This window comes from Pyxicephalus adspersus, chromosome 4, assembly GCF_032062135.1.
Source record: "Pyxicephalus adspersus chromosome 4, UCB_Pads_2.0, whole genome shotgun sequence".
In the NCBI taxonomy this organism is placed as follows: domain Eukaryota; kingdom Metazoa; phylum Chordata; class Amphibia; order Anura; family Pyxicephalidae; genus Pyxicephalus; species Pyxicephalus adspersus.
The window spans coordinates 97,786,020-97,809,837 of record NC_092861.1 but is presented as its reverse complement, the minus strand read 5'-3'; the positions used below and the strand labels follow the sequence as shown (position 1 = coordinate 97,809,837).

Genomic DNA, 23,818 nt, shown 5'->3' with positions numbered 1-23,818 from the left:
CGTGCTCGACCCTGCTTGTGAGCTTGTCAATAAATGTTGTTTCATGTTGTGCTTGGCAACCTGGACCTCCTTCCATCACCATCAGGTGTGTTAGAATGAGTATGCAACTATGTTAAAGGAAAAACAGCTTATTCAGCAAATGTCAGATTAAAAAAAAATAAAAAAAATAAAAACCATGACCAATTATTCATAAAAGCAATTTGTACATAATACATTCAAATACCAATATGTGACAATATGGTTTTAAGAATGGGACAAAGGCAACGAGGGGGGTCAAGTACCAGTTTGGAATGGAAACATTCATACATCTCGTACTAATTATTCGTGGAGAAAATGACAAAACATTTATTACCAATGATTACATATATATCTTGTAAGAAAACAGGTTGAAGAACTGCTAACCAATGAAGATCATCATTTTAAAACAGGCACAAAAACATTACAGCAACACATGAAGCTAACAATAATGATTACAAAAAGTCACATCAATGCATACCATACTTACTTGATTAAACACCCTCCCCCCACAAACCAGTCAAGTTAAAATAGTAAAAATGAAAATACATATGTATTTACACACCTTTAAATCTATTTTTACATATACACACAAGTGAAATCACTATATGTTCCTTAATATATGTATTATAACATCTTTGCCAACAATAATTTGTTTGAATATTTGATTTCCCTAAAGCCAAACTATAATGCTTTGGAACATTTTTTTTTAGTTAACATACTATTGATGTGTGATGGGATGACATAATATAAAGTATAAAAAAAAATAAAAGTATATAAAAAATATTAAGTGCCAATTATTGGTATATATATAGCTTGACCAACCCAAAAAAATGGTATTAAAACAACAACTGCAGCAAATCAAATTATAAATGAACACATTTTCTGAATTAGTGTAATGTATCATAAAACTTTAGCACTTACCAAAAAACATATCAAGCACTAAAGATTCAAAGTGACCTGTAATGGACTGTAGGTGCACACAGAACAGGAACCAGGTGTGCCCTAATTGATTGCTATGACATCACAATTGACTGAGCCTAAAAGACTTCCCTAAATCGTGCAGCTGAAAATTAAACACCTTAATTGGGGAATTCTAGACCACTGCTCATTTATCAATGCTCTAATCTGGAGCCCTTGCCATTGGATCTCGGTAATACGTTGTGCCCTGCGGATCGTATATGCGCCTGGTGAGCTTCCGCGCATTCGCTTGATAAATCAGCTGATTTGTCTTTAAAACTTTGTACTTACATTGCTTTTGACATCTTTCAGTTTTGGCAAAATATCTAATGCAAATCCATCAGCTTGTCCTCTAGTCCTGTTTCCGCCATTCATGTAGTTACCAATTGCAAGAATCAATCCTAAAACACGCAGCACTGCAAGATCTTCTTTTAAAATCTAAACATGGATAAAAGCATAAAATAAGCCAGTAGGTAATACAACAGAAATTACATTTCAGCTTTTGCTATGTTTTTATGTTCTTATGTTTATTTTAAATGTTGTAAATACAGATGCTCCTCAGTTAACAACCAGGTTCTGTTCCAACAACTTGGGTATTAGGTGACAAGTTCACTGACAGTCTGCAAACTCGGATTAAGGATGATAGCAACGTGGGAAGGAATATGAAAGTCGAAAGAATGAAGGTGAGAAGCTGTGCAGCTGTACACTGTACAGTTCTTGTTCATCTAAGAACATATACGATCCATTCCATTCCAATCCATTCCAGGTTTTTCTGGATCATCAGGTTCACCTATGATATACTATCTTCTCCAGTCTAGGACAGCTATAGTAAATCAAGCCCATTGTGTATAAATAGAGAAAATTCAAAACAACTGTTACCCTTCCCTGAAGTGGTCAGCCATCAAAGATTACTCCAACTAAAAGGCATGTATTAGTTCAAGAGGTTACAAAGAAACCCAGGGTAACTTATAGGGTAACAAACATAAGAAGGCCTATTTTACATTGGTGATACATACATAACATGTTGATATTCATGAGTCCACCATCAGGAGAACACTAAACAGCAATGGTTTTTTCATTGGAATGTGTTCTTTCTGTGTTGGAAAATGCAGCAACATCATGAATAAAGTATCTCTAAACAAGACTTTAAATGCTTTTACTGGTAATGGATGTCACATTTTGAGCAGTTAAAACCTATTTTTGGAATTCTACACCTTTGAAAGATCATTCATTTGCCATCTCTTTTTTCTCCTTTGTTTCACATTTTATTTATATAATTTTCTATTCAGACAATTCTGCTTCAAATGCATCAGAGCACACTAGTCTAGATGCCACTATATTATTCTACGGTATATAAACCAATATTTCACTTATAGCCTATATCGACAATAAATCTGACATACTTCACTGTTTTGCACATTTTACAAGTGATATTACAGTATCTGAGAAGTGTTGGGTTGGTTTTCATATTTAAAAAAATATAATTATATTGTTGTAAAATGATTATTAAGTACTGTTGTCGTGGAAATAGGACATTTTGTTTTTACATTTTCCCTGCTTTCAGAAAATTTATATTACTTGGGGAAGGTTGGTCATGTTATTCTTGGAAATACAAGGCTTTCTTTTGGTGATATTATCTTGCATACCTAAATTACACTTTTGAACAGGGTTTACATTGTTCAGAAGCTCCATAAAACAGCCACTGCAGCCAAAGCTGTATTACTCATCAAGTCCCAGCCCTTAGTTTGACAGCTGGACAGGGTGGCATAGGAGCAGCAACAGTAGTGACAGGGACAGAGCATGCTGCATATGCATTGTGAGTTTTGATTATGTATTTTCATTAGATTCAAGATTGGATAATAACCAATTCGGTTAGTGTCAGCAGTCTAAAATAGTTGTTTAAAAAGTGATAGTCAAATCTGTTTGCAGTGAGATTACCATAAAAATCTGTATAACAGATTCAGTTCTAGTTCTGGAAATCTTACTATTAAATTGATGTATGATAGCTCTTCAAGACCCAATGCATCGCAAAATGTTTCAGACTTAAAAGACCTGAAAATTCAGCATTTCAGAACTTTAAAAACCCTACATGAACAACTAGATGAAAATCTTGTACATAGCACATTGGATATTATCTCCCCAAATCCCACCCTCCTAGGGGATGCAATCTCAATTATAATAAAACGTCCAAAATCTTTTTTTTTCACCTCTTTCCCATAACCCCCATGTACAAACCTTTGTTAACCTTACAAAGGAAATATTAGATTTAATATTTAAATTAGATTTTTAATACAACTTTTCACACGCACAAAAAATTATTATTATTGAGTATACCCTCAAGTCCAGGGTGTGGCGATGGGAACCAAGTGCGACCATTGAATGCCAATTTTTTCAGACCACCTATTTTAAGACCCGAACACCTATTTTCAGACCCTGGCTTCACAATGTACCGACCCCACATACTCATGTGGCGGTGGTACATTGACAATATTTTAATAATTTGGACAGGACCCTCAGACTTCCCCACCAGGATGTTCAATTTTATCCAAAATAACCAATTCAATCTCAAATTTACAATGAATTACCATCTGACCAAAATTCCCTTCCTAGATCATGATCACAGAGGATTTACATGTTACCACATCCCTCTATAGAAAACATATGACAGGAAACACTATCTTGCATGTCCTAAGTTTATATCCCAAACATCTCAAAAACAGCATACCATTCAGCAAAATGCTTAGACTGAAAAGAAGCTGCACTTCTAATAAAGACTTTCAGATAGAGGCAAAAGCACTCACTAACAGATTGTTAGACAGAGGCTACAGCAAAAAAATTCTGAAAAAAATCTTACCATAAGGTATATACATTAAAAAGAGAGAATCTCATTCATCAAACCCAGAAACCCCTAACTGACTCAAAACTTTACTTGACCACCCGATACAACCGTCACCACAACACCATTCGGAATATTTTATCTAAACATTGAAACATTCTTTCGGGAGATCCTAATGTTAGAACACACATCTTAAATCCTAAATCTTAAACCACAAATCACATACAGAAAGTCGGGGTCTTTAAAAGATTTCCTAGACATCAGCCATTATAACCCTGAATACATGGTACCAAAAGACACTAGGCCCAACGGGAAATTTAAATGTAGTCGATATAAACAATATGAGTGGATTTTTGAAAATCAAGCTTTCTAATTTCCATATGATCTATCTTACCATGTGTATATGCAGCAGATTTTATGTCGGCAAAACTAAAAGAACACTTAGACAACAGTAATACAAACACGTGAACTGGATTCTTAATGGTAAAATGATAACACCTATAGGTTTCCACGTAGATACTTCGCACAAATTTGATGCAAGCTGCATCAAATTCGCAGCTCTTAAACATGACCCCCAGATGCTAGAGGAGGTGACATAGATAAAAAATGACTTCAACAAAAAACCAATTGGATTTTCTTTCTAAAAGCCAAATATGCCCCAGGAATCAATGAGGAGCTTAGCTTTAAACCGTTTCTGTAACCTATAAAACCTTTGAGTTTCACCTCCTGACCTACAATCTATTTGTTTTGGATTTGTAAATGTATGATGTTGATGTACAGTATGTAATGGCTACACAGGGAGGCATGACACTGGCCTCAAGTAACCGATAATCATCTGGCATATTTCCAATATCACCACCATTCACACTTTGTTTGATGTACTTATTACTATATTCTTTGTGTTGCTGTTTATTATTTACATTATAATTTCTGTTTCCAATATATTCCAATATATAGATGTACTCTTTAATATAGAAGAGTATTTTCCATACAATGTTCAATATAACGTATGACAAGTTCTGGCAAGGATAAAAAGCATCAAAAATTGGTACATACAAAAGTAAAAAAATAAAAACATACATGGTGTAAGATAAGCAAAAATGTCAGATACTCGAAGAAAGGATAAAAACACTAAAATACTAATAGGAGGAGCAGTGGACATTCTTCAAGGTAAGCCTTATTGCGATTTTGATGAAAATGGGGATAGAGTGGTAGTTAGGGACAAAACATCAGGGAAAGAAACAATTAACAACAATGTAGCAAGTACAGTGGCTCATGAAGCAGAGTTCTGAGGGAGGACCTCCCCCCGACCCCTCCCCCCCCCGCGGCGGGAAGAGGTAGGGGACCGACCCCAGACCCCTCAGTGGGTGGAGCATGTAACAGCTCCATAGCACAAGGGTAGCACCAACCCTATTTCAATTCTATGATACTTCAATTTCCATATTTCAAGACAAGCCCAAACACAATTTTTTACTCTCAACCATTAGCTATTTAACCATGTGCAACACATATATACCCATCTTTCTAAACAACATTCTTGCATCCACATTACCAGATTTACTCCACCATTCAAATACTCTTCAAACTCCGGCCCGAGGGCCAAATCTGGCCCCCAACGTCCTTTTTTTGGCCCCCAAAGGAATCCTAAATATAAACTGCAGCTGGCCTGCCATTGCATTGAAATAGCGCCACTACTACAATTCCTGGCATCACTAGCGTCTAAAGACCAGCGGGCTCTCTGCCTATGTGTGGCCCCACATTGGACTGTTTTATAGATGCAAATAATGCCGGGAATTTCAGTAGCGGCACTATTTCAATGAAGAGGGAGTTTCAGCGGTGGGCCACTCATAAGATAAGATTTACCTACGCATTGGCCGCGTCTGCCATTTTCATCACTCCCCCTCAGCTGTATTTTTCCTTGCTACGGGTATTATTATTGTTAGCCTGTGCAAAAATTTTACCATTGAAATTAAACTCAGAAGGCTACAAAAAAAGGAAAAGGTAAATGATTTAAAAAAAAAAATATGTATGTATGCCTCTGTCTCAATTATTAGTTTGTTCCAGATTGAATGTGAACCAAAACCTCTTTGTTTTCATATGAAAAGTGTTTATATCTAATACCCACATTTTTTTCAATAAATTTCAAGGTTAGCCTTTATTTTTAATTTTGGCTCTCTGTGTATCCTCCCTAGTGGATTTAAGGCGGGTCCTGGGATTCCCTTGTCCATGCCACTTTTAGCTGTCTCTAACTTGCAAGCTCTGCAATCTCCAGGGGTTTATGCAGGTATTATTTATTTTACTTATTATTATTTATATTCAGCTATTAACATATCCACTCTAATAATGTGGTACATATGATAGTCATATAGAATAATTGTATATTCCGGTATGATTTTATGAAATGCTAATATGTATTTATGTCTCAAGATATACTCAGACCACATATTATACTTATGACTGCTTTGCTAAGCGCACAGCTACCCCTGAAGAAGCTCTTGTTCGGGCAAACGATTCAGGTCTTCTGGCTGCGTGTAACACTTATTACTTTGGTTTCTGCAGTTGCTACATCCTACTTTATGTATACAATACAGTAGGTTGCTTATGTCCAGTTCTAACTAGTTGGCAGATTCCTGCCATTAAAGATCCTTTTTTTGTACTTTGTACTTTGCACTTTGTATTACTATGTGAATGTATTCTATGAGATTCATCACTGAATACATTATGCACATTTTCCAAAAAAAAAAACAAGAGTTTTTTTTTCATTTTATTTACTTATATGTATATTCGGGGGTTGGCTTAGTCCCTTCCAAGGGATATATCCTTATTTTCTATTTTCCACCTTTATTGATCGGCATTCCATGGTTACACCATTCAAACCCTCAATTCTAGTTGTAGTAGTTGTAGTAAATGCAACTAACCTTACAGACCTTCTGTAACAATTCAAGTTTCCGATGAATGGCACTAATGCTTTCTGATATAGTTGACTGCAACAAAATGCAAAAAACTCGCTCTGAAAAATTTGGTATAGTTGTCAATTCATAGAGGAACCTGCATAAAGTGAAAACAACATTGTTAGACGTCAGTAATACTTTGAAGATCAGTAGCATTTGCTTTAATATTAGATGCATAATATAACAGTAAGGAAACTGGCAGGAAAAAAGAAATAATAATATTATTATTACTATTATTAAACAGGATTTATATAGTACCAACATTAAATAGGGGTTGCAGCGCTGTACATTAAATAGGGGTTGCAAATGACAGACAAATACAGACAGTGACAAAGGAGGGGAGGACCCTGCCCCGAAGAGCTTACAATCTAGGAGGTGGGGGAATTAACACACAATAGGAGGGGAGATATGTAGTGGTGGGAAGTAGTGACGGTTTCAAAAGACAGAAGAAGATGGGTAGACAAGTTTGAAAAAATGGGTTTTGAGTGCTCTTTTAAATGAGCAGAAAGTAGGTGCAAGCCGAATAGGACAAGGAAGACCATTCCTGGGAGTTGGGACAGCTCTAGAAAACTTTTGTAGTCGTGCGTGTGATGAGGTTTTGAGTGAGGAAGTCAGTTGTAGGTCATCAGAGGAGCAGAGAAAGCGGCTGGGGGAGTATTTTTTTACCAGGTCAAAAAGGTAAGTGGGACAAGAACTGTGGAGGGATTTGAAGGCAAAGCACAGGAGCTTGAATTTGATTCTATGGTGAAATGGAAGCCAGTGAAGAGAACTGCAAAGAGAAGCAGCAGAAGAGGAGCGGTGGTAGGATGGATGAGTCTGCCTGCAGCATTCATAATAGATTGTAGAGGATAAAGTTGCGTTAGTGGAATACCAGAGAGGAAGATGTTACAGTAGTCCAGATGAGAGATGATAAGAGCATGTACAAAGAGCTTTATGGTCTCTGGGGACAGGTAGGGGTGGATTTTGGAGAGTTGTGTAGATGAAAGTGACAGGACCTAAAAATATTCTGAATATAGGGGATAAATGAGGACAGAATCAAAGGTGGCGCCAAGACAGCGTGCCTGGAGTGAGGGATGAATAACAGTGTTGTTAACAGTTGAAAATATGTCAGGGGAGATTTAGAATTTGAGGGATGGGGGGAAGATGATGAATTCTGTTTTGTCCAGGTTGAGTTTCAGGATTTGGTCAGACATCCATGATGATATGGGTGACAGGCAGAATGAGACCTTATCCAGGACTGAAGGAGACAAGTCAGGGGTAGACAGATAGATATGAGTGTCGTCCGCATACAGATGGTACTGTAAGTCAAAGGAGGATATGAGACTACTGAGAAAGGAGGTGTACAGAGAAAAGAGAACTGGTCCAAAGGCTGACCCTTGGGGAACACCAACAGGGAGGAGAGTGGGAGAGGAGGAATTACAATTGAAAGAAACTTGAAAGGAGTGGTCAGACAGATAGGAAACAAACCAGGAGAGAGCAGTGTCACTATTACCAATAGAGCGCATGGTTTGTATTAGAAGGGGGTGATCAACAGTGTCAAAAGCCGAGGAAAGATCAAGGAGAAGGAAGAGGGAAAAAGTTGCCTTGAGACTTGATGAGGCCACTGGCCACTTTAGTAAGGGCTGTTTCGGTGGAATGGGAAGCTCGAAAATCAGACTGGAGAGGGTCAAGGAGAGAGTTGGTGCTCAGGTAATCAGTGAGTCTTCTGTAGACAAGGCGCTTAAGAAGTTTGGAAACATATGGAAGAAGAGAGATAGGACGGTAGCTAGAAGCTCTAGTGAGGGGTCCAGTGAGAGTTTCTTCAGGATAGGGAGAATTATGGCATATTTGAAAGCGGAGGGGGAGATACCAGAGGAAAGGGAGAGATTGAATAGTTTGGTTAGGGCAGGGGCCAGGGTGGAGGAATGGGCACGGAGTAGATCAGAGGGAATTGAGTCAAGTGGACAGGTAGTAGATGGAGATGATGAGAGAAGAGAGGCGACTTCATCCACAGTAACAGGGCTGAGGGAGGCTGGATACTGGTGGAAGGGGTGTACAGCGATGCGTAATATGTTGGCGCTATATAAATCCTGTTTATTAGTAATAATAATAATAAAAGGGGTGGATATGGTTGCAGTGGCCCAGTGAGCAGAGACATCATGTCTGATTTTGTCAATTTTATCTCGAAAGTAAGTGGCAATGTCTTGGGCAGAGAAGGTTGTTGTGGGGGGAGCAGGTGTGGGGTTTATGGTTGGGAAGTCAATGGTTGGGAAGAAGCTGCATGGGTTGGACGCTTGAAAGGAAATGACAGCGGAGAAATAATTTTGCTTGGTGACAGTGAGCTTAGTGTTAAAGTTTTGTAGCTTGGCTTTGTAGTCCATGAAGTCAGCGCTAAGGCCAGATTTTCTCAACTTGCGCTCAGCTGCATAACCAGTCTTTTGTAGCTGTTTGGTTTGATTGTTGTGCCAGGGACGGGGGTAGGGGAAAATGACAGGGGCAACTTTATTTAGAGCCAGAGATAGAGTGTGGTTGAACCGAGTGGCAGCCTTATGTGGAAATGTGATTTTAGAGAGGGTAGGGGTTAGGGGCATAAGGCTGTTTGAGAATAGGTTGTGGTCAAGGTTCCTGATATCTCTCCGCCATTGACCAGGTCTGGGATGTGGCAAAGGGGGCAAGAGGTCGATAGGTTGAAGGTGATAAGGTTGTGATCAGCAAGGGAAAATTGTGAGTTGTCAAGGAGGGTGAGGTTGCAGAGTTTGGAAAATACCAGGCCGTTTATGTTCTGTGTGAGTCTAAATAATGGAGAGCAGTTTGGCTAAGGAAGGATGGTTGGGCTCATCCACTGCAACTTTAAAGTCCCTAAGGATGAGGATGAGCAGGTCATGGAAAAGAATGTGTGGGAGCCAAGAGGCAAAGTTATCCAAAAATTGTGATACTGGGCCGGAGGGGCCGTAGACAACAGCGACAAAGAGGAGTGAGGGACTGAAAAGACGGACGGAGTGGACTTCAAAAGAGGTGAAAATGAGAGGGCGGGGTAGAAAGGATTCTGTATGTACAGTTAGGTGAGAGAATGAGACCCACACCACCCCCTACTCTGTTGCCAGGTCTAGGGGTATGTGTAAAGTGCAGGCGCAGAGAGCAGCAGCAGAGTCAGAAGAGGAAAGCCAAGTTTCAATGAGAGCCAGGAAGTTCAGAGATTTAGAAAGGAGAGGGTTGTGTATAGAGGTTCATTTATTGCCAACAGATCTGGCATTCCATAGAGTTTCAGAGAAAGGAGGTAAGAACTTATGGGTAAGGTGAATTGGGATGATGTTAGGAGAAGGGAGTATCTTGCTGAAAGTGTCTGGAAGAGAGAGGCTGTGGGGGGGACCAGGATTGGGTGAGATGCCCCCAGAAAGTAGCAGAAGAGAAAAAAGGTGTAGGAGCACGGACAGAGAAAGCAGGAGAGTGAAAGAGCAGAGAGATAATGAGTTATCAGACTGGGAATGACAGGGAATAGTGCCAGCAAAGGGAGTGCAGGGTAAATAATACATTTGAACAGATAATTGAGTGGTATATGAGTACAGTCCATGAGAGCCAGTCCTGTAATGTGGGTTGTAGTGAGGCTTATAAGCTTGTTGAGTTCCAGGAGTGGGATATGATGAGTCAGTCACAGAGATGGCTTGGTGAAATAGCATTTCAGAATGGCAGCAGTAGAGGTTGTGTGGGAGTCCAGGTGGATGAATCAGTCAAAAGACAGGAAATGGGAGTTGCAGATTGTAATTGTATGTCCAATTTTGTTCCAATTCCTGTTTCGATTCCCTGGATTAATTCCCATTGCACTTATAAGTTAGCAGTTGAAATTTGGGCACGTGGCTAGGGTCCTCACGTGACCTTGCCTGTTGTTTAAATAGAAGTGCTTTGGGCCCTGAATATGGGTGGACTGATGGGATTAGCATGGAATTTGGGATATCAGTTGAACCTGGGTAGGGTGGGGGTTGGCAGGGCAATACATTTTAATGTGCACTCAGCTAGAGCTAAGGGAAAGTGAACAGATAAATCTATGGGGAGATTTAAGTTGGTGCAATAAATTATTCTACAATATGAGAGGTACCATACACAATCAGATGGAGATTGCAGGGGAAAACAATTAGATACACAGGGATGAAATTTGGCAGGCAGAATGGGAGACATACCATACACAATCACGTGAAGATTGCAGGGGAAAACAATTGGATACACAGAGATTAAATTTGGCAGGCAGAATGGGATATTCAATGTCTCGGTCTATTGAATTTATTGTGTTTTTGAAGCTATTCAATGTTGCATGAAGAAACTAGCTAAGGTGGAATTGTGAGTTTGCATTTTTTATCCCCCAATCTCAAATACAAGAGTATGTGACAACTTGAACTTTTTTTTATTTCCCTTTCTCTTTTGCTGCAATAATTACATTCAATCCAGAGATTCAAATTTTGAATTTGTGCTGGATAGTCTTACAGCTGTTTTTTTTTTATATAAAAACTGCTTTTTTATTAATTTTATTAATGTCAATAACGTTGTTTTGTTTGCCAATAATTCTATTGTATTAAACCTAATTGATAGCTGAGTGGCAGCAAGAGGAGCATGCAACTATGGCCCTGATTCACCAAGCAAAATCGGAGGCTGGGTTGCGCATTTGTATTTGCAATCCAAAATCGGAAGCCTTCGCTCAATTCACCAACTAAGTTTCAGGTGCTGGCATATTCCCGCGGAAGTTAGTAACAGAAATAAGCTCGCTGCTGGAGCCGCGCACCCCCGGCAGTTTTACACTGGCTAGCTAGGCTAAGAAAAAAACATATTTTAAAATGATTTGTTTCTGTCCTGTTGGGCAAGAGTTAACTGAGTTCAGCTTATCTAAACGCTTAAGATGCCTGATCGGAGGAGCCGCCTGGGGGTACATTTTGCGACTTTCCGCAGGCGAAGCCTCGGCTTTGCCATCGGACTAGATTTTCCCACAAAAGTCACAAGCACACACACGTTCTTGTTTGCTTCTTATAGATATATATGTATATGTGTGTGTGTATATATATATATATATATATATATATATAAATGCATATACATATATAATTATATACTTCAATAATTTATAAGTGCTACTTTACAGTTGGCTTCCACCAAAGCAGAGTTCAGGGAGACCTTGGAAAGCGAGTATACTACGTCCCACCACTATTCCAATTCCCATGTTTGCTCGAAAGGGGCTACTAAGGCAGAGTAAATGATAGAAAATTGCCCTCTGGTGGAGGCTATTGATGAGCAGGTGCTTTTGAATGGGGAGGAGCCCATGGGTCTCAGGGCCTGTCTAGATATCGTGTTGATAAACAAAGTCAATTGTCTATAAGGAAAAAATGTTCCGTTGGAGGAATTTCAAGTTTACTGGTCAAATAATCCCATGTAAACACTGCGCGAACATCTATCAAGTCTTTCACTTGTCTAAAGCCCTTTGAGATCCAGCAATTAAAGTTTACTAGGTGCTGACCTGGCGGGAAATCCGGGTTATTCCAAAGTGGGGTTAAAGGTTTATGATGGGACGATAACTTTGGGTGATTGCTGTATTTATCCCATAGCTGAATGGAATGAGACAGTGCCGAGCATTTTATAGTTCCTGTCGGCCTTTTTCTGTGCCACATGAGAGATTCTATAGAGCCTGGAAAGCCATCCTGATTCTCTATCTCAACCCATTGAGGTCGGGCTCCATGCAAGGTGCTTAGTGAAAATTGTGCCACCTGTGCTGCCACATATTAGTATTTAAGATGTGGTACTACCAGGCCTCCCATTTGTTTAGGGGCAAATAGAGTATCTTTACGAATTCTGCTCTTTTTCCCTGCCCAGATAAACTTCATTATTCCAGACTGGAGTAGTACAATCTCCTTCAGGGGGACCTGAATTGGGAGAGTGCGAAATAGGTAAAGTAGTCTAGGGAGTAGATTCATTTTGATAGCAGCAATCCTTCCCAGCCACGATGGAGGTGAGAGGGACCACCGCTGGAGATCCGCGTAAAGTTTTTTAAACAAAGGCGTATAGTTTAGGCTACTGTAGGCGGGGGACAACTGGATACCTAGATACTGGATTGATTCCTCACTCCAGCTGAAGTCAAATTTTCCCTTGATTGCTGTCAGCAACCTTGAGGGAATATTTATATTGAGGGCTTGAGATTTAGCTTTATTTACCCGTAGGCCTGAGCAAAGAGAAAAATCATCTAGAAGTTTAAAGATTGTAGTTGGGGAAGTGATAAACATCAAAATATCATCAGCAAAAAGGGCGCATTTGTGTTCAACATGACCACAATTAATTCCTTTAATATTAGGGTCCATTCGCATGGCTATCGCTAGAGGTTCGATTGATAGGGCAAACAAGAGGGGCGAGAGAGGACATCCCTGTCTGGTCCCCCTTCTAATCAGGATAGCTTTAGAAAGAAATCCCCCCAGCGATATTTTTGCTTCTGGGGAGTCATAGAAAGCCAGCAACAAATTAGTAAAATGGGCGCCAAAGTTCATACTGGAGAGTACCTGAAATAGGTATCTCCAGGATAGACTGTCAAAGGCCTTTTGGAGGTCGACAGAAATCAACATTGCCTGGCGTTGATGGCCCAAGTCCCAGCTGGAGTTTACTACCGAAATGAGGTCAATAGCCCTTCTCGTTTGATCAGGGGCCTGCCTGTGTTGTAGGAAGCCCACCTGGTCCGGATGAAAATAGGCTCCTAAAAGGGAACCCAGTCGGGTTGACAGGATCTTCGTCATAATTTTAAGGTCACAATTATTCAAAGAGATGGGCCTATAATTTGCTACTTCCGATGCATCTTTCCCCGGTTTGGAGATTACACTGAAAAATGCTCTATTGGCATCGCCTAAGAGAGAGTTCCCCTCCCGCAGAAAATTAAAATAAGCAAGCAAATGCGGCGCCAATACTGAGCTAAATGATTTGTAGTACAAATTAGAAAAAACATTCGGGCCAGGTGAGCTGCCCAATTTGAGGAATCTAAAAACCCCATTCAATTCCTCAATTGTAAATGGCCGTTCCAGGATTGCTTTATGTTTAGGATGCAGTTTGGGGAGGTTAAGATTCCGAAGGAACCCATCAATTCTGTCTCAAGAAACAGAGTCTTCTGAACTGTATAAACGACCATAAAAGTCCTCACAAGCTGACAATATTTTTTCTGGGTTTTGTGATAACCTACCATCTTTGACCTTAATTTTAGGGAAGGCATGGGTCCTAGGCCTAGGGTCAAGTTTATTAACCAATAGGCTGCCTGGCTTGTCACTCCACAGAAAAAATTTGTGTGCTGCCCAGCGTATAGATTTCTCTGCCCTAGTCATGAGAATCAAATTGAGGTTGGTGCATTTGGCCTCCAGCTGGGACTTTAACCCGGAAAGGGGAGCGTTCTTGCGTTGCAACTGTAGCCTGTGGTATTCTTGGAGATGGATATTAATCAATTTATTATGGGCCCTTTTGCGTGAAGAGACTATTTTGTAAAGCTCCCCCTTAATATATGCTTTATGGGTTTCCCAATTGATAGCCAGGGAGGTATCGCTCGAGACATTGATCTGAAAAAAGCCACATAAAGGGTTTTTTTATCCCCCCTCTTACCAATGTATCTGAGACCAAACTTTCATTAAGTCTCCATCGGAACCCGGCTTGGGGCTGGCTAAAACCCGTCAGATACAGTGCTAAGGGATCATGATCGGACCAAGGGGTTGACAAGATTCGGGCCCCAAGTATGTTTGGGAGCATGTGGGACTGGACAAACCCATGATCAATACAGGAATACTGGTTATGGGCCGCCGAAAAGTAGGTATAGTCCCTGACTGATGGATTCATTTCCTGCCAAATATCTATAAGGTCATTATTTCTCAGCAAAAGAGAGAGGCCATGACTTTTTTTGGGAGGGTCTCTATATCTGCTTAATTTGGATTTATCCAAAATGTGATCAAGAGCCAGATTACAGTCGCCTAACAGGATAAGAGAACCCTTCACTTTAGGCCATATCTCGCCCAGGAAGGTGTGGAAAAACACCAATTGACCCTCATTGGGCGCATAGCAGGATACTACTGTAATTAGCTGCAATCGGACATAACCAATCACCACCAAAAACCTACCTCCTGGGTCCCTAAAGACCTCGAGGTGCAAAATTCAAGCTCTTTCTAAAACACAAAAGGACCCCACATTTCTTGTTGTCTGAGTTTGCATTGTAGAAGATGAGAAGATGAGAGTTTTTATGAAAATACCTCGGGACAGAATTGTTGGAAAAATGTGTTTCCTGCAAAGCTAAGATATCGACCTTTAAGAAGTTATAGTATTGGAACGCTTTAAACCTCTTAAGCAGAGAGTTAAGACCCTGAACATTATGAGAAAGCAATATTAGCTTGGTAGAAGTTGCGGCACCGTGGGTGGCTCAGTCGCCATTAATACGTACTACTAACTGAGCCATGCGTGTACTTCCTCTGGGGGTAAGGAGGAGAAACGGGTCCTTAGGGAAACAAAAAAAACAAAGAGAACAAACAAGAAACAAGCATCCAACTCACCAGAATACTATGTAGTTTGGATCCGGTCCCTCCCCGACCCCGGGAAAAATAAGGTCCCGAACAACGGAGGGGAGCCTCACCTCCCGTGCTTCTAGGAGCTCCAAAAAGCTCCATCTCGTCAGGGAGAGTCTGGCCGGGTCATGAAAATAAATAAGACCCGAACTAGATTCCCTGTTGGTTGAGGGCATGTCAAAGGCATATGATCTCATCATGCAAATTTGGCACAACATAAGAATAGCAACCTGAGGAGACCATATGCTTAATATGGGCTCGGCAGCCACTTCACAGGTAGCTCAATGAGGTATAATAAAAAACCAGTACACTTTTGACCAATAGTAACAATGGCGCCCCGTCTTGGGGCCATAGCAGCAGTCACTTAAAAAAAGACAGGTCCGGGGTCTCGATATATAAAAGACCAGTAAAAAGTGCGGAGAGAACAGGAAAAGATCAATCTTTATACTGCATTATAACAACCACAAAGGTAGGGCACCCGGACGCCCTCCATGAGAAAAAAACAAGGGAAAAGAAAAAAATAGAAACTGCAACAGGATAGCATCCAGCAAAAATTTTCAAGGTGTCTTCTGAGGATGTTTGCCAGATGCTTTGGCCTTATTCCAAAGTGGGTACAGAGCGGTGGAAGCTTCCCTGCCCAGCGTGGGTGGAGCGTCTTCCCTCTGGATTAAATCCAAATCCTTGAGGAGTTGTTCACCCTTACCAAAAGAGGGGAAGGAAAAACTTTTACCTTGAAGCTGGAAAATCCATTTCAAAGGGAATATTTAATCTTGTGATTAATCAGAACTTGTAATAGGGGTTTGAGCTCCCTCCTGCGTTGAATAGTAAATGGCGTTATGTCGGAGAAAATTTGTATCAGGTGGCCTTCCATCTCAATATGATCCAGGCCCCTGGTTACCTTCAGAAGAGCTTCTTTAGGAGTAAAGTAGTGAGGCTTGACAATCACATCCCCAGGTGGACCGTCCTGCCTGCGCGCCACAAGAGCCCTGTGTGCCCTGTCAATTACAAAGTGGGACTCTGGTAAATCTGGTAAGAGATCTTGTAGGAATCGCCTCACAGCTTCTGTAATATCTTTCACTGATTCAGGGAGGCCTCTGATCCTAAAATTATTTCTACAGGATCTATTTTCCAGGTCATCAAGTTTAAGTTGCAGGTCCTCAATCTGGTCTTGCAAAACTGAGATTTCTTTGGAATTCTGGGTAACTCGTGACACTCAAAAACATCAATTCTGGTGCCCAGGTTCTGTAAATCTTGTCGCAGCTCCGAAGTGATAGTCTCTGTAACCCTAGCCAGCTCTGTTTGTAAAAGCTCAGCCAGACTGAAATACAGCCTAGTCTGGAGCCTGCACAGCTGATTTGTAGCGTGGCTGCCGAGTAGCGCTACAATGAGAGCTGTTAAGGGATCTAGAGGGTGCTGAGCTGTCTAGAAAGCAGCCTTTATGGACGGCGGCGCATGCACACTCGGCCATATTGTTTGATTGCAAAATTCTGCCTTTATTACCACTTTTCAATATTTGTCCTGCATAAATATTTTCTAGTCCAGTTTTCCACCCTTGATAGGGCAAAATTGCATATTGGTTTGGTAAGTATTTCTTGAAAGCAATATTTGTTGGGCCATTTTTTAACTATTTTGGCTTTACATGGAAGTGTGGGTTTACATGTGTTTTGTTTGTTCTTTTTAATTTTTTTGTCATTTGTCAGTGTAAATTTTAGTGATGTGTTTTTTTTTGGTTTTGATGTGTTTTTATATTTTATTGTGACCTTTTAGCAAATGTTTCTTTTGAATAAAGTTGTTTGTAAAATGTTGTTGTTTGTTTTTTGGGGGTTTGTTGTTATGTGATTTCCTTTCCAATCTCCCAGAACACAAAGTTTAAAAAAAAATTGTGATTTTTTTTTAAGCTGTTCCTTTCTCTGAATTATTTGTAAGGCTAAAAACAGCACAATTGTCTTGTTAAAACTCAGTTGTTTGATGCGCATAGTTGTGCGCCAAACTTCAGGAGCGTGTAGCTCATACGTGCGCCTGAACTGTTTTATCAGTTGAAAAATGCACTGCACTTTTGCACAGTCCTCATTAAGGTAAATTTGTATTTTTTTGTGTATATTGCTTGTTTTGCTTCATATGCACTCATGTATGTTTAGACATGAGTGCACATAAAGCCAAACATGTATGTATGCATTTAGATATGTGTACATATACATAGAAAAGAGCAATTATAAGAAGAAATAGGCAAAGAGGGCTTTTTGGACCATATTGCTTCACATCGAAAAGATTTTTCTTCCTATGATTTCTGATATCATGGACTTGGCTACAAGCAACATTCATGGAGGATATTGCTTCTGGTTAAAAGAAGGAATCCACCTTTAGGTGCTTCCATTACCAAGCTGAGGTGAGTAAGTCATTTATATATAGTGGGCCAAGATCTAAAATGCCATTCAAATCTGCAAAAAACACCCTGAAGGGATGGAAAAGCAAGAAAATGTTTGGCAAAAAGTGGATTTGGCCTTGGAAGTTTGATATACTAGTACTATTTGTTTTGTGTAAACGCCTAAATAATTCATACACTCTAGTATTTATGAACATTAAGTTAAGCAACAACACAACATCTGTTCATTTCCAAGAGTGCGAGACCCTGCTTGTGAGCTTGGCAATCAATGTGCTTTGATGTTGTGCTTGGCAACCTGGACCTCCTTCCATCACCATCAGGTGTGTTAGAATGAGTATGCAACAATTTAATCAGAAATTTAATCAGTATAATGACAATTTATTCAGAAAAGGACTATGTAAATAATGCATTCAAATACCAATATGTGACAAAGGCAATCAAGGGGGGTCAAGTAGGAGTTTGGTGTGGAAACCATGCAGACATTTGTACTCAATACTTGTGGATGACAACATAAATGACAACACATTGCTGAAGAATTGCTAAACTACAGAAACTGGCATTACAAACCAGGCACAAAAACATTGCAGCAACAGATGAAACTAACAATCATGAGGATTACAAAAAAATCACATCAATGCATACCATCCAAGCAAACCTACTTGATTAACCCCCCCCCACACACACACACACACACACAAACCAGTCCAGTAAAAATAGTACTAATGAAAATGCATATGTATTTATATACATTTAAATGTATTTTGACATACACATACAAGTGAAATCACTAAACGTTTTAAATCACTAAATGTGATCACTAAATGTATTATAACATGTTTGCCTATAATCCATTACTAAAATATTTGTTAGAATATTCTCTAAAGTCAAACTAGAATTAAATTTTTTTTCAGGTCAAAAATGTTTGTTCACATTTTTTTACACTCATACTATTGTGTGATGACATATTTGAAAGTGCCACCAGCTTGATAGAAATTAGTTTGCAGTGTTGCAACCAAAAGAAAAAGTAACAAGAAGTGCAACAAATGTGACTATAAATGAAGCAAGTTTGTGATTGAGTAGAATGTAACATAAAAAAGTAACACTTACAAAAAAAAAACTTCAAGCATTAACCCCCCTAGCGTTCTAATTCTGTCAGTTTTTGATACAATTTACATTGTAATCTGCTTTTAAATTTCCCGCCTGGACACACCCCCCAATACATCACCACTCGCATCACCCGGAAGATGTCGCATCACCCGGAAGATGTCACATCCTCCCGGGTGATGCGAGTGGGGATGTCCCGCCCGCCTCACCCCAACGCTGGAGCTGCTGCTCTGCATCTCCAGAGAGATGCAAAGCACAATGCTGGCATCACCCCCAGAATTTACTATTGCTGCTCGCATCTGCAGTGAGATGTGAAGCACAATGCAGAAGTCCTGCATTGTGCTTCACATCTCACTGCTGATGCGAGCAGCGGCGAGGCAAGGACCTGGGTGGTATTTAAAAGTAATCAGTAATCTGCTTTTAAATTTCCCGCCCGGCCTTGCCCCCGACGGACCGGCGCCCCGGCATCACAGCGGGACCATCCGAGCGTGGCTGAAAAAGGAAAGGGGGGCTTCTAAAGTTACCCCGAGTGTGACTCGGGATTACCGCTTTTTGCATGTAAAAGCCACCCCGAGTCACACTCGGGATTACCGCTGGGGGGGGTTAAAGATTCAAACTGACCTGTAAAATGGACTGGAGATGCGCACAGAACAGGGCGCAGGTGTGCACTAATCAATTGCTATCACCTCACCATTTAGGTTAACATCTCCTTCTGAATCGCACAGCTGAAAATTATTCGTCTTAATTGGCGTATTTGAGATCTTTGCAGGAAACCGGCAGGCGAGTTCATTAGAACTCGGGCCCGACACGCGCTAATAGAGGTTGCTGACTGGCGCGTACGTAAGCGCGTCGAGTGTACGTGCATTTTATTGATGAATCAGGCCATATATGTTAACTGAAATACCATTCCTGTAACACAAGCAGGAGTTCTTAGATTATGATTCCTGGTAAATGGGTTTGGGATAGACTGTAAGAGAACAGGTATGCCTAGATAATAACAAGCACAGTCTTGCACAGGGGTGTTGCTTTAAAACAATGCCTTAAATAAAGATTTTTTAAACAAAGCTTTAAAAAAAATTACAGCTTTTTTTTACAAACAGACAACACACTGATCAATTTTGATTTAATACTTCAGCAGAGAAATAAAGATGTCATACATCATTTAATCTTGCTGTATTTTTCACCCACAGTGCTACATACACATTGCCAAGTTATTCCCAGTGTAATGATCTAAAATGAATGTTTTACTTATATTATATATTTATGCTTGCTATTACATGACAAATAGGAAACTAAATTGTTACTTACTGTTCAGGTTTGTCCAGTGGTTTCGAATTTTCCTTCATTTTTGAAGCCTTGAAATGTTTTTCAATTTTTTCCTGTTCTTCTGATGCAGCTCTCTGTTCAAACAACATACAGTGCATCACAATGCCAGAAAAACAATAAATAAAGTCACACTCTACCTTTTTCCTTTTGAATTTCTATAGCTATGCCTGTTATTTGTCAATTACATGTTCTTCATATGCACCTTATTAAGATGTTTTATTATTCTGTTGTATTATTCCTTAATTACGGTCTGATTGGGTGCCATTCTTCCTTGATGTCAGCACTGTCAAAAAGTTACCCCCTGCTATTCTAGTCCTCTTGTAGACTGTTGCTGTTTCTGGATTGTTTTAGTATTTTCATTGGTAAAGAAACATAGTACACATTGTTCATCTCATCTGGATCCATACATCTAGACCCTAACTGCATTCAGAGTTGGCCAGCATTTTCTATTATACTATAAACAAAAAATAAAAAAACAAGGATGTATTGCGATCATAAACAGCTTTATATAATTAACTTTAAATTCTGGTTTGCAAACACACCGAAAATAATTGTAGATGATTTACATGAATATCATGTTCAAATAATACTTACATTTTCATACAGAGCTTGAAGAGTTTCTAAATCAACAACTGAGTAGTCCATTTTCAAAATGGCTAAAATAAGGAAATAGAAATATAATCACGATTTCTTTTAGTCTTAAACACAGACACTGCTGCTTGGGGTCTGGCTTGTAACCTCCTTTTAGGGTTAACTTTTTCTTTTAAAAGTTCCTACCAGGCTGCAAAATGAGTTGATAAATGATTCTGCCACTATTTTACCAGCAATGCATGTTAAAATATAAACCACGGTAAATGTTCTCTCAAAGCCCAAATTGAAAATAAAACGGCAGTAAGAAAGTAAAAATCAGGTGATTTTGCCTGCTCTTACTGAAGATGAATGTTTATCACTGGCTTTGAGAAGGTTAGTGAATTATAGGAGTGGTGAAAGGGAATTGCATATTTTTTGGAAATTTATAGACCGTTCACATATGTATTTGAATTGCATGCTCATCTGTTTGCCTGATGTGCCACTTTAAGATTGGTATCTATTAGGGAGAGGAATGCCTGCAATCATAGGGTGATACAGATTCTGCTGCTTCTGTAACAAACTATATGTGTCTTTAAGAGCTGTATCCAACTAACTTCATTTATTTAAGCAATATAATGTTATTTTTTTACTTATGTTTGTATATTTTTACTTGCAGTATGTTTGTAATTTATGTGATACTTTCTATTGGTTATTATTGCTATTATTATTAAACAGGATTTATATAGGTTAACTTAGGTTATTAAAAATGAAAGCTAAGGACTCCTCAGATCCATTTTTTACATTACCATAAAAAAAATTATAAAGCCAAAGGAAGGAATTCAAGGGATCCTATAGCTTGCATATATAATTACTTGAGGTAAAAAATAAAAAACACTGTATAGCAAGTGTTTGGCATACACTGGATTTTAACTCTTTATAGCATGAATGCTCATAAAAATGCATGAATGTCTCTTACATTTAACTATATGTTACATGAACCCCAAAATTGCACATACAGTATAACAAAGTTTAATTCTTTCAAAATACCATAGTTTTAAAAAATGATCATGCTTACCATTCTGAATATCTTTCATGTCTAAGTGAAGGCTTGACATCAATATTCCCACAGCTTGTGATCTTTTATTGCTTAACAGTTTAACAACCTGTTGGGGGAAAAAAAACATAAGCTGTTTCTTTCAACCCCAACCATGTAAAAACTGCTAGTAGAAGATTTTTTTTACTCCAGACAAATGTTCCATTAACTATATTGGAAGTCTAGATTGTATAGAGTTTGTGGTTCTGAGGTATTTGTTGTTATCAGTGCATGTTTAAAAGTATATGGTAACAAGCAATACATAAGGAAAAGTGCAATGTATAAAAAAATAGCAACCAATCAGTAGTTATATTTAAATGATCGCCCAATACATTTTATTGAGAAGTATGATGTATTACCAGTGGGACATTTTTTTATATTACAGTGTTCAAATGAGAAGGTTATTTTCACCAAAAGTGGTAACCCAAGAGCTTTTAGAAGGGATAATTTATTGTGTGCCCAGCCTGATGGTTATAATGAGAAGGTGAGTTTTAGGAATAAAGAAAAGAAAGGCTTTTTTAGGGCATGGAGTGTTTTTCATAAAACAATAAACTTTATTTCAATCGAAAATATTCTAAAACTAGACAGAGATGACCTATGCTAGTGCCTAGTGCTAACATAAGAAAACTAAGCTAGGTAACAAACAGGTAAGCATACGGTGCAAATAGTTTTGGTCCTGTTCAGACAGCAATAGTTTTGTTTCCCACTCAACGCGTTTCGCCTGATAAGGCTTTTTCAGGGGTTTGTTGGAGGGACCTTTTGGGTTGTAGGTAATAAGAGAGGTCAGATATCAAATATTTATAATAGTATAATGGTCTTAGAGTAATCAGATTGATGCTAATAATGCTTACTTGGTAGTATTGCTGAAATCTTTTCTGTGGAGGCCAGTTGTTCTCATACTACTTGTGAAGTGATTCAGTTATAAAAGCCGTAGTGCTTAAAAAAAGCAACTAGGGATGAGAAGAGGGAGGGAAAAGGGGATGAACAGTGGAAATAAAATTGTTTAATGTAGGTTTTTACCAATAATAGCATAATTTTTTTCGGTAGTATATATTGTGGGATAAATAACTTACAATAAGGGCTAGTCCTATGGTTAGGAATAGAACATCCTTTGTAAGGCTCTTTAAGGGCATTTGGGTGATAAGTCGTAGATGTTAGGAGAAAAATAGATATTTGTATTGTTGATAAGGTAAGGATAAGGTAAGGTAAGGTATAAGGTAATACCTTATCTACTGGATAATAACTAGTGTTATAACTTATGGATAATAACTTTGTTAGCACAAAAAGGTCACATAGGTCATCTCTGTCTAGTTTTAGAATATTTTCCATTGAAATAAATTTTATTGTTTTATGAAAAACACTCTGTGCCCTAAAAAAAGCCTGTCTTTTCTCTACTCCTAAAACTCACCTTTTCCTACAGTGTTCAAATTAAAGACAACCAGTCACATCTTGTTTATGCAAGAAAATAAATTGTGTATTAACCCCTCTGACTTGGGGTGGATTTTACATGCTAAAAGCGGTAATCCCGAGTCACACTCGGGGTTGCTTAAAACATAAAAAAAAAACACTTACCTTGCTCCGTTGGTGTCCTGCTTGTCCCCGCAGGTCCTCAGGTGACATCCTCCCTCTTCGATCTTCTCCGGGTGACTGCAGAGAAGTTTCCAGGGTTTCCGGGGACATTGGTGCATGCAACGGTGCAGGCGGGAGGAGCGGTGGGAAATTAATAAATAATTTTGTATTGGATTCAATACAAAAAAGCTGTATTAGGTCCAATACAAAGAAATCTTATATATATATATGGATTGATATAATGGCCCTGATTTATGAAACCTCTCCAAGGCTGGAGAGAATACACTTTCAGAAGTGAAGCTGGGTGGTCCAGAAAATGGAATGAAAATGGAAAAATGATTTAAAAATCATTTGATATTTGCTAGCAAATGTTTTGAATCCTGGACCAGATCCATTCCAGGTTTGCTGGACCACCCAGCTTCACTGATGAAAGTGTATTCTCTCCAGCCTTGGAGAGCTTTCATAAATCAGGGCCACAGT

At 39.2% G+C, this 23,818-nt stretch overlaps 1 protein-coding gene across 2 annotated transcripts in view; it reads right to left on the bottom strand.

Moving 5' to 3' along the window:
• Positions 1–23,818, bottom strand: part of FMN2 (formin 2) — a 134,264-nt gene that overhangs the window by 48,488 nt on the left and 61,958 nt on the right. For both annotated transcript variants that reach the window (XM_072409087.1, XM_072409086.1), the window contains exons 7-11: positions 21,752–21,839; positions 20,701–20,762; positions 20,089–20,180; positions 6,730–6,859; positions 1,267–1,413 (exon numbers count right to left, since the gene is read on the bottom strand). In XM_072409087.1, coding sequence (XP_072265188.1) covers positions 1,267–1,413; positions 6,730–6,859; positions 20,089–20,180; positions 20,701–20,762; positions 21,752–21,839 — 519 coding nt within the window. The remainder of the gene's footprint in view (positions 1–1,266; positions 1,414–6,729; positions 6,860–20,088; positions 20,181–20,700; positions 20,763–21,751; positions 21,840–23,818) is intronic.